At 45.6% G+C, this 14270-nt stretch overlaps 1 protein-coding gene across 4 annotated transcripts in view; it reads left to right on the top strand.

Annotated features, from left to right (window-relative positions):
* PTPN1 (protein tyrosine phosphatase non-receptor type 1) overlaps positions 1-14270 on the top strand; it is a 69646-nt gene that overhangs the window by 43519 nt on the left and 11857 nt on the right. For 3 of the 4 annotated variants that reach the window (XM_047770879.1, XM_047770878.1, XM_047770877.1), the window contains exons 2-4: positions 1958-2048; positions 6410-6510; positions 10191-10289. In XM_047770879.1, coding sequence (XP_047626835.1) covers positions 1958-2048; positions 6410-6510; positions 10191-10289 — 291 coding nt within the window. The remainder of the gene's footprint in view (positions 1-1957; positions 2049-6409; positions 6511-10190; positions 10290-14270) is intronic. The other variant, XM_047770880.1, reaches the window with a different exon arrangement.

The following is a 14270-nucleotide window of genomic DNA, read 5'->3' as shown; positions in this document are numbered from 1 at the left end:
TGCCATCCAGTTTTCAGTGTTCTTACAAAATCTGAAGCCATTCTGATCACTTTATATTTTGAAAGTGAACTGTTTTTTCTTCCTGGAAGCTTACAGAATATTCTCTTTGTCTGCAGGATTCTGGAATTATGATTAATGTGCCTCAGTATGGGTCTTTTTTTTTATCATTTTGATGAACACGTGATATATCGGGGAGGTTTCCTTGAACTATTTTTTCATGTTTTCTTTCCTTTTGTTTCATTTTCTATTATTGTTATTTATTTGTTTGTTTAGCCTTTACCTTCTGGGAGGATTTTTTTCTGCCTTTATCTTCAGACTCTGGATAAGCTTATAATTTCTGCCATCTTGTTTTTACATTCCAAGAGACGTTTTTATTTTATGTAACGTCCTTTTCATAACCTATGGATACAGTATCTTATCTTTCTGAGTATATTAATAATTTTTAAAAGTCTTTTTAGGGCTGCACCTGCAGTATATGGGAGTTGCCAGGCTAAGAGTCGAATCAGAGCTACAGCTGCCAGCCTACACCACAGCCACAGAAACATGGGATCCGAGCTGAGTCTGAGACCTACACCACAGCTCACAGCAACCCTGGATCCTTAACCCACTGAGTGAGGCCAGGGAATGAACCTGCGCCCTCATGGATACTAGTCAGATTCGTTACTGCTGAGCCACAATAGGAACTCCAATAATATGTTTTTTGAAGCTCTCATTTCTCTGTAGTTTATTTCCTCCAAGGGGCTTCCCCCCCCCCCCCAGCTTTGTTTTTCTTTTAAATCTCTTTTGTGTTAGAGACTTTCTTTCCTCTGACATCTTATAATCAGTGGTCTGTGCAGGATGAAGAGTAGGGGCTTACAGGGCCCACAGCAAGCTCTGAACAGGTGTAAGGGGCTTGTCAGCACAGACCTGGCCATGGGGCCTTTAAGGTGCCAGGGGGACTGTTAGTTACATACCCTTACGATAGCATCTTTTGGTCTTTTCCTCTTGTCTGCTCACATCATCTGGAGACCACTCTACCCCCTGATTTATATTTTCCAGAAGATCAGCCTCCAGATTTCTGCAGAGGTGTGAGGCAGCAGTCACCCAGCAGCACAGAAGGGGTGGGGGGGCAGCAGAGATCCAGCTGCCCTCAGACAGCTGCGTCCGTCCATGCAGTAGATCTGCTCTCCCTCCAGAGAAGCGTACTTTTAAGTTGTAGTAAAATACACATAACGTAAAGTTTACCGTTGTAACCATTTTTAGGTATACACTTTAGTGGCATGAAGTTGTTCACATTGTTGTGCAGACTTGTCTTTTAGTAATAGTAAAATATAAACTTAAAGATTTTGAAATGTGACTATGGTATTGATTTTGGAGCGCAGAATTAAATATGTGAGCCGTCTAGCAGGGGCACAAGGCAGATCTCCTATGAGTCCAGGCACTTGCTCTTCCTGACACTTTGGTACAGTGGGATTTGTTTACGTCTCCTAGGAAAGCATTTGGATAGTTTGTTGGCTTAAAAGGGCGTTCTCTCTGCTCTTGATAACAGTGGCTTTACAAAAGGTTACAGGCGGAACTCCTAGGCCTGACCTTGAAGGCTCTCCAAGACCCGGCCTATCCCAACCTGTGCACTCTGGCCAGCTGTCATTCCTCCCACCAGCTCACTCACTGTTCCTACAAAAGATGTGAACTCCCCTCCGCCTGCCCCCAAGCCCTTTTCCTTATCTTTCCAGCTCTCAGCCCCATGCCCCTTCCTTCCACCCCAGGCGTGCAGTCGTTCCTCTTCAGTTTTCCTCCCATGACCTTGTGCCTCTGAATTAGCACCTTGCATTTCCCACCCTGCCTGGCTCCCTTTGATGTCTGGTTCTGGGCTGGGTCTTCCTCAGTGCCTGGCACATGGCCCATGCTCAGTTAACCATCTAGATGAATTCCTGATGCCAGAGATTTCAAGAGAGAACGCTTTATCCTTTTTTTGTAGGATATCCGACACGAAGCCAGTGACTTCCCCTGTAGAGTGGCCAAGCTTCCCAAGAACAAGAACCGAAACAGGTACAGAGATGTCAGTCCCTGTAAGTATCCACGTCGCTGTTCCCCTGCTTCCACTGCGGCGGCCCTTCCTCAGCTGCAGGGCCTCTCAGTCAAGGTTCCTTTAGCCCAGAGTTTGGTAATAAATCGGCAGCAGTAAAGGTTTATGACTTGATTGTTTCCTATAATAAAGGCATTAGAGACTTATAGTAATGGTTCATTTTTCCACCCTTGTAGAAGGGGTAAGGTTTCAGTTTCTGGAAAATTCAGCTAAGTTCAAAGCACTTTTTTTTTAGCTTTGACTGTTTCAGTGATGAATCATTTTCCTACCAGCTGAAGCAGAGTGTAGCAGGCATAATAGAACCCCTTCTGGATGACTCAGCAACAGTATTAATAGACCCTGAGCATTGTAATGAACTATAATGGTGCCCTACAGGCATTAAGGGGGGGGAGCATTTCACCTCCTCAACTAAAGACGCAGCTCTGCTTGTTGACCCGACACCCACTGCCTGCCGCCATCGTCATTTTTCTGGCTCTTTCCTGCTATTAGCTCTCAGTGTGCCTGCTGGCCGCCTTTTCTGCCTTCTGTGTAATTGGTTTTCAGTCCACTGATGGGAAAAGTAAATAACCAAATGTGTTAGAATTTGTATCAAGTAAGAAAAACTGGAACTGAGTAAAGGACATGAACTTTGCCCCTTTCTCTAGGCCACAGAAGACTTTTTGACTCACCTCCATGTGGCCGTTATCAGTCAGCAAGGGATGTAGTGCCGACAGCTCCATGGCAGTGTTCTCTGCCAGGAACATGGGAGATACAGCCGGTCAGTCCTCAGCCAGGCACCTCCCTCAAGCCTGCTGAAGCTCACTGTGCCTGGCTCTGGTGGCAGCTCTTGGTGCCCGCCTGCAGGAGAGTCAGCCCTGAATTGTGCAATGCCCAGGCCCCTGGAAGGGGAGTAAATTGGACCTGCGTGGGCACAGAGCAGGCTGCCTCCGACTGCTAGCCTGGAGGTCCCTGCTTGGCTTTGTGACTCCCTCTCCCCCTCAGAGCTGAGAGGCCTCAGGCCAGTTGACCTTTCCTCTGATCTTCAGTCAAACAGGAGTCACACAGATCTCAGGATTGTGTAAAGATGGAATAAAGTAACATCAGCCAGTTAGCCCAGTGTCTTGCTCATGAGTGTTAGCTGTGGTTGTGACGGCTGTTATCTGAAGGTACCCGCCAAGTATAGTTCTAGGTCACGTGACGCATGATTTTGCCCCAGTGCCCAGTTCTCTTGATTTACAGGTCATTGCACCTCATAGGTTTTATTTAAAAATAATGCTAGTAACCTCTTCTCAGGTGATTCTGCTGTGAAGCTCTGGGCCAGCTGCTCTGAACTGGAAAGAACAATCACTGTTGGAATCTTTGATGCACTGCCGGCGGGGCCCTTGGTCTGCAGCTTTTGCTGTACTTGCTCTGAATTAGGCAATGATGTTGTCTTTAATATTCCTTTTCAACGTTTTTGATCAGTGCTCATCTAAATGGTTTTATGAACCAGTTTTACAGAGGAAAAAAAACAGCATTTAAAATATTCTTCCAGAGATACAATTGAAAAGCTTTTTCACCCCTATCCAGTCTCACTCTTTATATTTTTCTTTTTCTCCCCTTTCTCCATCTTCAGTAGAAAAGGTAATTTGCTTTTAAGGTTGTGGAGGAAATGGGGAAAATGTTTCAAGGGACAAAGTGATTGTTGTTAGCTTCCATTTGGCAGGTGGAAAACCCAGCACTCAGACGATAAGTTGTTTGCCCAAAGTCCCCACCCAGTGCTGTGTGAGTCCACTCACATAACCACCAGTGCCAGTCATAATTTTTTTGAGATCTCTTATCTCCATGACCCACTTAAATATTACCCAAGTGTTTCAGTTTGTATTAACCCTCTATGATGGGAAACATTATTCCAAACAGTGACTGATTTTCAAAAACATCTCTTTGAGACCCTTTAGAACAAAGTCTCAAACCGCTTATTCCCACTAACTTTTCCTTTTCCACTGGGCAGGGGGAGAAATTTATGGATGATCACCTGAGTTCATCATCCCTTGTGTTGTACCAGAAATAAAAATAACCACCTGCTTTTTTGGTTTTTTTTAGGTTTGGTTTTTTTTTTTTTTTTAGTTTTTATTATAGTTGATTTACAGTGGTGTGCCAATTTATGCTTTGTAGCAAAGGTGACCCAGTCATACATATGTACACTCCTTTCCTTATATTATCTTCCATGATGGCCTACCCCAAGAGATTGGATGTAGTTCCCTGTGCCATACAGTGGGACCTCATTGCTTATACGTTCTAAATGTAATCCCACCTGCTCTTTTTAGCTATACTAGTGGGATGAGGAAAGTGGCCCTTAGGAAACCATAGCTTTTATAACAAAGTCATAGTAAAAGGGGAGAAAAAAAGTGCTGGGCTTCTTCAGTAACTTGGGGCAAATCTTTCCAGTATGAATTTATTCCTAAGAACTGTTCTCGGAGTTCCCATTGTGGCTCTGTGGAAATGATTCTATCATCTATGAGGAGGCAGGTTCGATCCCTGGCCTCGATCAGTGGGTTAAGGATCCAGCATTGCTGTGAGCTGTGGTGTAGGTCACAGATGTGGCTTGGATTCCACGTTGCTATGGCTGTGGTGTAGGCTGGCAGCTACAGCTCTGATTCGACCCCTAGCCTGGGGACCTCCATATGGCACAGTTGTGGCCCTAAAAAGACAAAAGTAAAAAAATAAAAAACGGGAGTTCCCATCGTGGCTCAGTGGTTAACAAATCCAACTAGGAACCATGAGGTTGCGGGTTCGATCCTTGGCCTTGCTTAGCGGGTTAAGGATCCAGCGTTGCCGTGAGCTGTGGTGTAGGTCCAAGATGTGGCTCGGATGTGGCGTGGCTGTGGTGTAGGCCAGTGGCTACAGCTCTGATTAGACCCCTAGCCTGGGAACCTCCATATGCCGCGGGAGCAGCCCAAAGAAATAGCAAAAAGACCAAAAAAAAAAAAAAAAAGACAAAATAAATAAATAAAGGAGTTCCCATCGTGGCGCAGTGGTTGACGAATCTGACTGGGAACCATGAGGTTGCGGGTTCGGTCCCTGCCCTTGCTCAGTGGGTTGACGATCCGGCATTGCCGTGAGCTGTGGTGTAGGTTGCAGACACGGCTGGGATCCCGCGTTGCTGTGGCTCTGGTATAGGCCGGAGGATACAGCTCCTATTTGACCCCTAGCCTGGGAACCTCCATATGCCGCAGTAGCGGCCCAAGAAATAGCAAAAAAAAAGACAAAAAAATATATATACTTTCAGTGTTTTGGATTCAGAGTTTATTTTTTCCACTTAAACTCTTTTGTCTTTGATTATTACATTTATGTTATTCTTGAACTTAAAAACAAAAACAAAAAATCCCGTGCCAAGGAATTCAAGGTATAACCTTTCACATTGCTGTTTACTTAGGCCATTTAGTCTTCAAACCGTTAGGCATAGGTTAGGTTGAGGTGTGGTCCTAAGTCTTACCTACTCAGCTCATTTACTAACAAGAGCTCTGGGGACTGGGTGGAATTTGGGGTGGATTTTGTTCCCTTTTAAAGATTGAAGCCACTGTATTTTTTTTTTTTTTTAGGGCCACATCTGCGGCACATGGAGGTTCCCAGGCTAGGGATTGAATTGCAACTATAGCTGCTGGCCTACTCTAGAACCACAGCAACGCCAAATCTGGGCCACGTTTGTGACCTACACCACAGCTCATGGCAATTCGGGATCCTTAACCCACTGAGCGAGGCCAGGCATTGAACCCGAAACCTCATGGTTATTAGTTGGGTTTGTTAACCACTGAGCCACGACGGGAAATCTGAAGCCACTGTATTTTTTAACCTTTAAACGTATGTATGTAATAGGCATCAGAATACAGATCCCTTGACGTTCCCTCTTCCCAGTCTTCTGGAGTTGTGAGGACAGTGATAAACATCATTACGTTAAGACAATATCGCCTAAAAACAGATTTCCCAAACAGTACATAATCTGTGTTTTAGTGTAGTTTGTCTCTGTTGCTATTTAGTGTTAGGTTTCAAATACTTCCAAAAATCTTTGGGAAAATACCAGCCGTTCTGGAAGAAAATAGGAGAAAAAGAATATGTATATATATGTGTGTGACTGGGTCACTCTGCTGTACATCACAAATTGATAGAACCTTGTGAATCAACTATACTTTAATTAAAAATTACGAAAAAAGAAAAGAGTGCTCGTCATTCTCATGATGATGACTGATCTCAGTGAGGCTCGGCCGCAGCCAACATGAACGCGCCTGGGGCCACCACCTCGCCTTCTTTGCTTACCCTGTGGCGCGTGCTGCCTGTGCAGACAGTGTGAGTCCTCCGGATTAACCTCAGTTCTGGTTTGCCTTTCAGTTGACCATAGTCGGATTAAACTCCATCAAGAAGATAATGACTATATCAATGCTAGTTTGATAAAAATGGAAGAAGCCCAAAGGAGTTACATTCTCACCCAGGTAAACAGATTGTGTGAATTTTTCTCTAATAGTTTTGTGTTTGTTGGTGTTAGAGTGCTGTTATCTAAACCTCAGTTAAAATCTGCCACTTCTTGTAGAAGATCAGGTTTTAAACAACCCAGGAAAACAACAAGGAAGGAAAAAGCCTTCTTTCAGAGATTCAGTCTAGTTGTGACATGAATCTTTTCTGGGAAGCATGGCATTGCTGGGTTTGTAGAAAACAGCAGTAAAATGCCAGGGGTGCCTGTGGGCTGTTGACAGGGGCTGCACCTAGAGAAGAGCCTATAACCCACCTCAGGGCATCAGGAATCTTTGTCTAGATAGCCATTCAGAATTCCTCTGCCTGGTGCTCCTTCTTTGGCAGTGGGAGCAGGCGAGGGGCGGGTGATTAGATTGTGTAAACAAGCGTGCAAAATCACTTGACCTTCCCATTGGCTTTTGGCATCTTTATGGAAAAAAATCATAGAAGTGGTTTAATAACTGACCTTTTGCGAAACACTTACTGGTGTATGACCTGAAGACTATGCATGGGAAAGGGGATAAAAGAGTTTCTTTTTAATTAATGTTTTCAAGTCTCAATCTAATCTGTTACCTATAAATAAATTGGTCCAGGTTTTTTTCTCTCTCTCTCTTTTTTTTTTTTTCTTCTTTTTTCCTTAGGGCCACACCCTTAGCATGTGGAGGTTCCCAGGCTGGGAGTCCTATTGCAGCTACAGATGCCAGCCTACACCACAGCTCATGGCAACACCAGATCCTTAACCCACTGAGCAAGGCCAGGAATTGAACCCACAACTTTATGGTTACTAGTAGGATTCGTTTCCACTGCTCCATGACGGGAACTCCTTTTTTTTTTTTAATCATAATTTTCATTTTCTCATTCCATATCACTTTTATCAGTCTTACATTTGCTTTGGGTTATAGGGTGATTGCAAATATCATAACTCTGCTTAATACTTGGAGACTAAGGAATTCCCGTTTTGGCACAGTGGAAGTGAATCCAACTAATCCAACTAGGAATCATGAGGTTGCAGGTTCGGTCCCTGGCCTCACTCAGTGGTTTAAGGATCCAGCGTTGCCATGAGCTCTGGTGGTGTAGGTCACAGACTTGGCTCAGAACTGGGGTTGCTGTGGCTCTGGCGTAGGCCGGCAGCAACAGCTCTTATTAGACCCTTAGTCTGGGAACCTCCATATGCCACAGATATGGCCCTAAAAAGACAAAAAAATATATATATATATAAAAAAAAAATATATATATATATATTAGGAGACTAAAAAAAAATATATATATATATAAAAAAAAATATATATATATATATATATTAGGAGACTAAAATGACAGTGAAGTCAGGAAGTACATTGAACAAAGTATGCTTTGGAACAGGGCATATCCCCCATGGCCCTTCTTTACTGTCCCTTTTGTCCTGCCCCAGTTCCTCTCTGCACATGACCAGAATCAGCCAGACACCTTCCAGTGGGTGTACGGGACATGAGCAATGCTGTGTGTTCAATTCTGGGGGCCGCTGAATAGATGCCCAGGGCCTCACCTGTAGTCTTCCCGACACCTCTGGGGCGGGGTGTAAAGGAAGGATGCCCTGGTTGTGGCGAGCTGGTGGGAAGAGGTCTGAAGCAAAAGTGTCTTCTTGGGAACTTCTCTTAAAAAAGAAGTAGTCAAGTTTCTTACTTCCTCATTTCAGCCATTCAGCTTTGGTGTGGGGTCAGGAAGCCAAAGCAAAGCTAGGGTGTGTAAAGTCACATGGAGCATTAGGAAGTCACCATGGAAACTTTGACACCACGCCCCCCCCCACCCCTCACCCCATGCCCTCGCAGTTACTCAGCACGTTCTGTCTGTGCCAAAAGTTCTGTGCCCGAGGTTCTGTCTGCCAGATGGTACCATGGATGTCAGAGGATATCCGGAGGGATAGGTCTCCCTCTGTCCTGAGATTTACATAAGGGATCGAAGCAGCCAGACCCCAAAGAGGCACCCCTGGTCAGTGAAATATGTCCCAAGCCACAAAGTCAGGCAAACCCTACCCATTTTTTATTTTTAATGTTATTTAACGTTATGCACATAACACATGCGTATAGTCTCATTTTTTAAAATTCAGGTAGGTTGATTTACAGTGTTGATGTCTGCTATACAGAAAAGTGATTCAGTTATATATGTATATATACACATTCTTTTTTACATTCTTTTCCATTATGATTTATCTCAGGATACTGAATACAGTTCCCTGTGTTATACAGTAGGACCTTGCTGGTTATCCCTTCTGTATGTAGTCTGCATCTTAGAGTCGTGGTTTTTAACAGCCAGAAGTATAGAAGTACAGGGATTAATGTCACAGATGCCAGCCTTCACTCCATCTTCAAGTGCTGGCTACGTTTGGTGTGTATGCTTTCACATCTTAGGTGATTTTTAATCCCTCAGACCCATCCTAAACTGGGGTGATACTGGGAGGCAGGGAAGTAACCAGTGGGAGCCACAGCTGTAGGGCCCTGGCCACAGGCTCTTCATGACTAGGTGGGAGGGTCAAAGGCCCAGGGACCCCATAACTCCTGCCTTCCCGAAGCCGTTTCTCTGTTGGTTTGCTGGAAGGGGTTTTTCGCATGTTATCCGCTGCTATCTGAGGCTCTGTGGAGCATGGATTTGTAGCAAATCCCTGAAAAGTTCAGAGAAGAACGTGAGAGGGCTCACATGGTCAAGGGAAGTGTTGTGAGACTTAAAGGGAGAAGATGCAAAGAATAAGGAGATTTTGGATGAAAATGTATGGAAACGATTCTAGAAGAAGTTGTGCTGGCCAGAGATGATGGGTGATGTCCCTTCTGGGCAGTACTAAAAATTGAGACAAACTCAGTTCATAGCCTGGCTTTCATACACTGTATCCAGTAAAGATCTGTGCCCATTGCCAGGTGGGCTAGAGTGAGACAGACCAACTGCTTGGCAGACACCACCACCCCTGATGCTCCAGTGACACCATACCCCTTGGGCCACCCACCTGACCATTTGTGTGTCCACGTTTCTATGTTCCGTGGTTCTTCTTGATCCAAAATGAAGGCTGTCTTGGTCAGGTTAGCCATTACTAATAGTAATAACAATAGCTAACATTCTGTTGGGTATTTACTGTGTTCCAGGTACTGTAGTAAGGCTTTTATGTATATGAACATAGCTCATCTTCACAGCCCGGTGACTAGGTGCCCTGATGAGGCGAGTGAGGTTAGGTGGAGAAGCCGAGGCAAGGAGAGGTGAATTAACTTGTCTGCGGTCACACAGATGGTACGTGGTTGGAGCTGGGGCCAAACGGACAGGAGCATCACAGTTGTCCTCTTCCCCATACCACCTCCGACCTGCAGCCAAGATTTTGTTCGTTTCCACCTGCCCTGAGGCATGGATCCTAGTGGAGCCCCTCAACCAGCCAGCCCCAACTGGAAAGCAGAATCAGTGTTTTCTCTCCTCCGTTGCTCAGCTCTGAACCAGTTCTGAGATGCGGAAATGACCTTTTACCCTGTGGTAGGAAATAGAATTGTGGTTACTGTCTGCCAGGCAGGGAGAGGAGGGTCCCTGTCCCAGCCAAGGCCACCACATTGCCTAAGGGCGCTGTCATCGACTAACTGCCAACAGTGAGCTCCCACTGGAGTGTGTTTATGTGTAAAATGCATATACTCTGTGAATTGTGTGTTTGCAGGGCCCATTGCCCAATACCTGTGGTCACTTTTGGGAGATGGTGTGGGAGCAGAAGAGCAGGGGCGTTGTTATGCTCAACAGAGTGATGGAGAAAGGATCGGTAAGTCATAGATTTCTCTACCGTTTACGCCACTGTCTTTGTGGTTGCCAGTCCATAAAGTTGATATTTCTGTCTATGTATTTCCTTGAATTGCCTTTATATTTCTTTTACTTGGTCTTTTTTATTAGAAAAATATTTTAAAACTCTCTCTCTATATATACATGTTTATTGTGACCAAGTCAGATGCATAGGTGAATGTAAAAGGGAAAAAAGTCAAATTGCCCTTGACCTGTTCCCACCCCACCATCAGTCTCTCCAGAGTGGGCTGTGCGTGCCCTGCTGTGCTTTCACCTAGGCCTCCTGTGCCGCTGCACCTGCCTTATGCAGCTGTGGAAGCAAGCGTTTTATTTTGAAAAGCAGCTTCCTACTGTATCGTCATCATATCTGCTTTTTCTGGCTGGTGAAAGTGTGCCTCCCTGCACCTGAGCTGAGGAAGAGCTGGACCCTGGATTCCCTCCATAAAATCCCCAGACCTTTGGCTCCTGGCCACGCCTCTGTAACGTGGCTGTGTCTGCTTGTACGTTTATTTCAGGATGTGTGTCATCCTTTCTTCTACATTGTTTGCAGCGTGGGCTAGAGGTGTCTTTGTTGAGGCCGCCCCCTTCCTTTTGACTCACTCTCCTCAGTCCTGCACCCTGCATCCAGAATGATCTTTAGTCAAAACCAAGTCTCCCCACACCTCTGCCCAGCGAAACCCTACTGGGGCGCCCACTCCCTCCCAGGATATACATTATGTGGCTACAGGACTGGGTGTGATTGGACCCTCATTATCCTGGACCCCTCATCTCCTCCTCCATCTCTAGACTCCAGCCAGAACAAACTTTTTTTTTCTTTTTAGGGCCACACTTGTGGCATATGGAAGTTCCCAGCTAGGGATCAAATCTGCTCTGCAGCCATAAGCAACCAGAATCCGAGGCTCATCCATGACCTACACCATAGCTCACGGCAACGCCAGATCCATAACTCACTGAGCAAGGCCAGGGATCGAACCCACATCTTCATGGATACTGGTTGGGGTCGTTACCACTGAGCCACAGTGGGAACTCCATACAGTTTTATTCATTTTGTTTTATTTTTTAATTTTTCAATGTTTCTTGCCAGTTCTTTGGGTTGAAGATCTGAATCGCACTTGCCCCACCTCCAGGCATCCCATGTTGCTTCCCACAGGCCCCCCGAGGTTATGTTCTGCCGTCCCGCACATCTTGGGGTACAGTGTGGTCCTCACATGGTGGAGTAGATGCCACATCCCCACCACCCTGGCTCCCCTGTTGCCCTGACTCTCGTGCCAACACAGCTAGGGCTCTGCAGCCTCAGAGGCAGAGGACCCAGGAGAAGGTGAGCTGAGGGGTATGGAGCCCAGTAGGAACGTGTCGCCTGACCAGGTGCTGGTACTCTGGCCTCTGGGCTTGGCACGGGCACGAGGAAGAACAGAGGAACGCAAAGGCTCCAGAGATGCCACCCCTCGGAAGAAAGCACCGTCATGGCCCTAAAGGGAAAAAATACAAGTGCACAGAAGTAACACATCAAAGGAAGCTTGAGTGGTGAAAATCTAAAGCACTAGAACTCTCCCCACAAAGCCTCTTCCCTCCTCCGCACAGAAAGAAATGGTCTTGCTTACAGCAAATGGTTAAGACAGCACATGTTTAAAATCACATTTTTGCCTCTGCCTCCCTTTTCTTAAAAGAAACTTTTTATTCGAAGGCTCCATAGTAACAGGTAAAGAGCTTAACCTGAGTGTTCAATTGATGAAATAATGCTTCTTAGCTTAGGAAAAAGTATTTTCAGTGAAAGTGGTTTTTAATTTTCTCTGCAGTGGCTTGATTAGTAAAATGTGAAATTGCAAATGTGAAGCAAACCTGTCACGCTTTTGTCGGCAGTTTCGAATAAAGAAACAAAATAGGAGGTTCCCACAGCACACAGTCTGCAAGGGAAAGTGAAACACGGTGGCCAGTGCAGGTGCTGAGCATAGTAGCCTTCAGGTCTCGAGCCTCGGCTCTGCTGACGAGTCAGCCAGGTCCCTCTCTGTCACAGGAAGCTGGCCTGTGCGTTGCAGGGTGTTTAGCAGCATCACTGGTCTGCACCGAATGGATGCCGGTAGCACTCCCTGTGCCCTTTGAAGCCATCACAACTGACTGTAGACATTGCCCAGTGTCCTCTGGGAGGCAGAATTGCCCTCAATTGAGAACCACTCTTCTGGTGGTATGGAAGGTTGAGAATTTTAAATCAATACTGTGTATTCAAAACTCATCAGATATGGTAGTGTTTGCCTTGTTTGTTACTAAATGTTCAGGTGAGATCTCTTCACTATTTGTGTGTGGTTTGCTTTAGCTACTGTTGTCACAGCCCAACAAGGAGGGGTGTCCAGGTACTGCAGTCACATGTTCGTCACCAGGCCCTGCTCTTGGTTGTCTGCCACCCAGGCTGAGCGTAGATGGACCACAGATCTGCTCTGGCCTTTCCCCTTGGACTGCTGTGCTGGCCATTAAGAACAAACAAACAAAAGACTGCTTGGTTCTTATTGTAGGTCACTGTGGTAATGTGACAGTAGTCCCTGTTTTCCTCTGTAGCTCTTCTTTTTATTCTTGGTCATTTGGGTATGCAGGTTGGCATGGAAAGCAACACATGGTTTGAGATTTTTAAAGTTTCACCGGGCCTTGGAGTTCCCATTGAGGCTCAGCAGAAACAAATATGACTAGCTGAAGGTTTGATCCCTGGCCTCACTCAGTGGGTTAAGGATCTGGTGTTGCCGTGAGCTGTGGTGTTGGTCTCAGACCCAGCTCAGATCCTGCATTGTTGTGGCTGTGGTGTAGGCCAGCAGCTATAGCTCCAATTCGACCCCTAGCCTGGGAACCTCCATATGCCGTGGGTGTGGCCCTGAAAAGACAAAAAAAAAAGTTTCACTGGGCCAAATGTTTATAATTTGGCATCAACATTATCACCCACGTAAGGGCTGACTGGGGAAAATGATAAGAAATTGCAGTGTCTTGTTTGCTCAACTAATGTAATTATAAATTCTCCACATAGCCCATGGTGAAAAACCAGCTTGCAGAGTGTTTTCTCATAATGCATATTTGTTTTCTGGTTTCCTTCTTTTGCCAAATAGTATAGGGTGTTCTCCCTCTTATTTTTGGCAAACCTGCCATTACCCTTTTGGGACTCCCTGCTTCCTGGAAAGTGGTTGCGCAGAAGATGATTGTGTGTGTTAGACTGAGGTCGTCCAAAGGGCCAGAGTTCTTCTTGGTTCGGTTTTAAACTTGCATTCAGACACGACCTGGAGTGCGTGCATGGGGGGGGGGGGGGGGGGGGGGGGGGGCTGGGCTGCTTGTCTAGGCAGGGAAAATAGTAAGAAGCCCATGGTTCTCTCTCTGAAAGTCCTACTAAAGGTGCCGTTTGATTTTCAGTGCTTTTGGGCCCGAGGTGCTGGCTCTCGCATCGTAGGTGCTTTAGGCTTTGTCCATCTCTCTCATAGTCTGCTTTTAGTTCTCTGTGTTCATCCCTCTTTCAGCCAAATCACCCTTCCCAGGGTCACCCCAGATGATTTTCATGGATTTTTCTCCAGATGGCCTAGCTCTTTGTTTTAGAAAGTCCCAAGGACTCTCTCCACCTTCATGGTGGCAACAGTAGGCAGGACAGATGCCAGCATGTTGGCACTGCCACGTGGGTTTTGGTGCCAACCCAAGACATGCCCAGTTTTAACCCTGGTGAAGGACTGCTTTCTAATAAAATAAACCTACTCTTCCAGTCACTATGTATCGGTTTAACAGGATGGTGGAAGTCGTGATCTTGTGCTTATTCTTTTGTTTTGTTTTATTTTGTGTATTTACAACAAAAATTTCTATAGGAAATTACAGAGAGCAGACTATTGCATGTTGCTGTTGATGCCTAGAGTTCTTTTAAGAATTACTATTTTTAAGGTAGTTCTCTTGATGTAGTCACTGCTGTGTCTCGGGTTCGATCCCTGGCCCAGGGGATCTATATGCT

The sequence above is a fragment of the Phacochoerus africanus genome, chromosome 3 (genome assembly GCF_016906955.1).
Source record: "Phacochoerus africanus isolate WHEZ1 chromosome 3, ROS_Pafr_v1, whole genome shotgun sequence".
NCBI classification, from domain to species: domain Eukaryota; kingdom Metazoa; phylum Chordata; class Mammalia; order Artiodactyla; family Suidae; genus Phacochoerus; species Phacochoerus africanus.
Note: the sequence above shows the minus strand (reverse complement) of the source record. Positions and strands in the feature narration are given on the sequence as shown.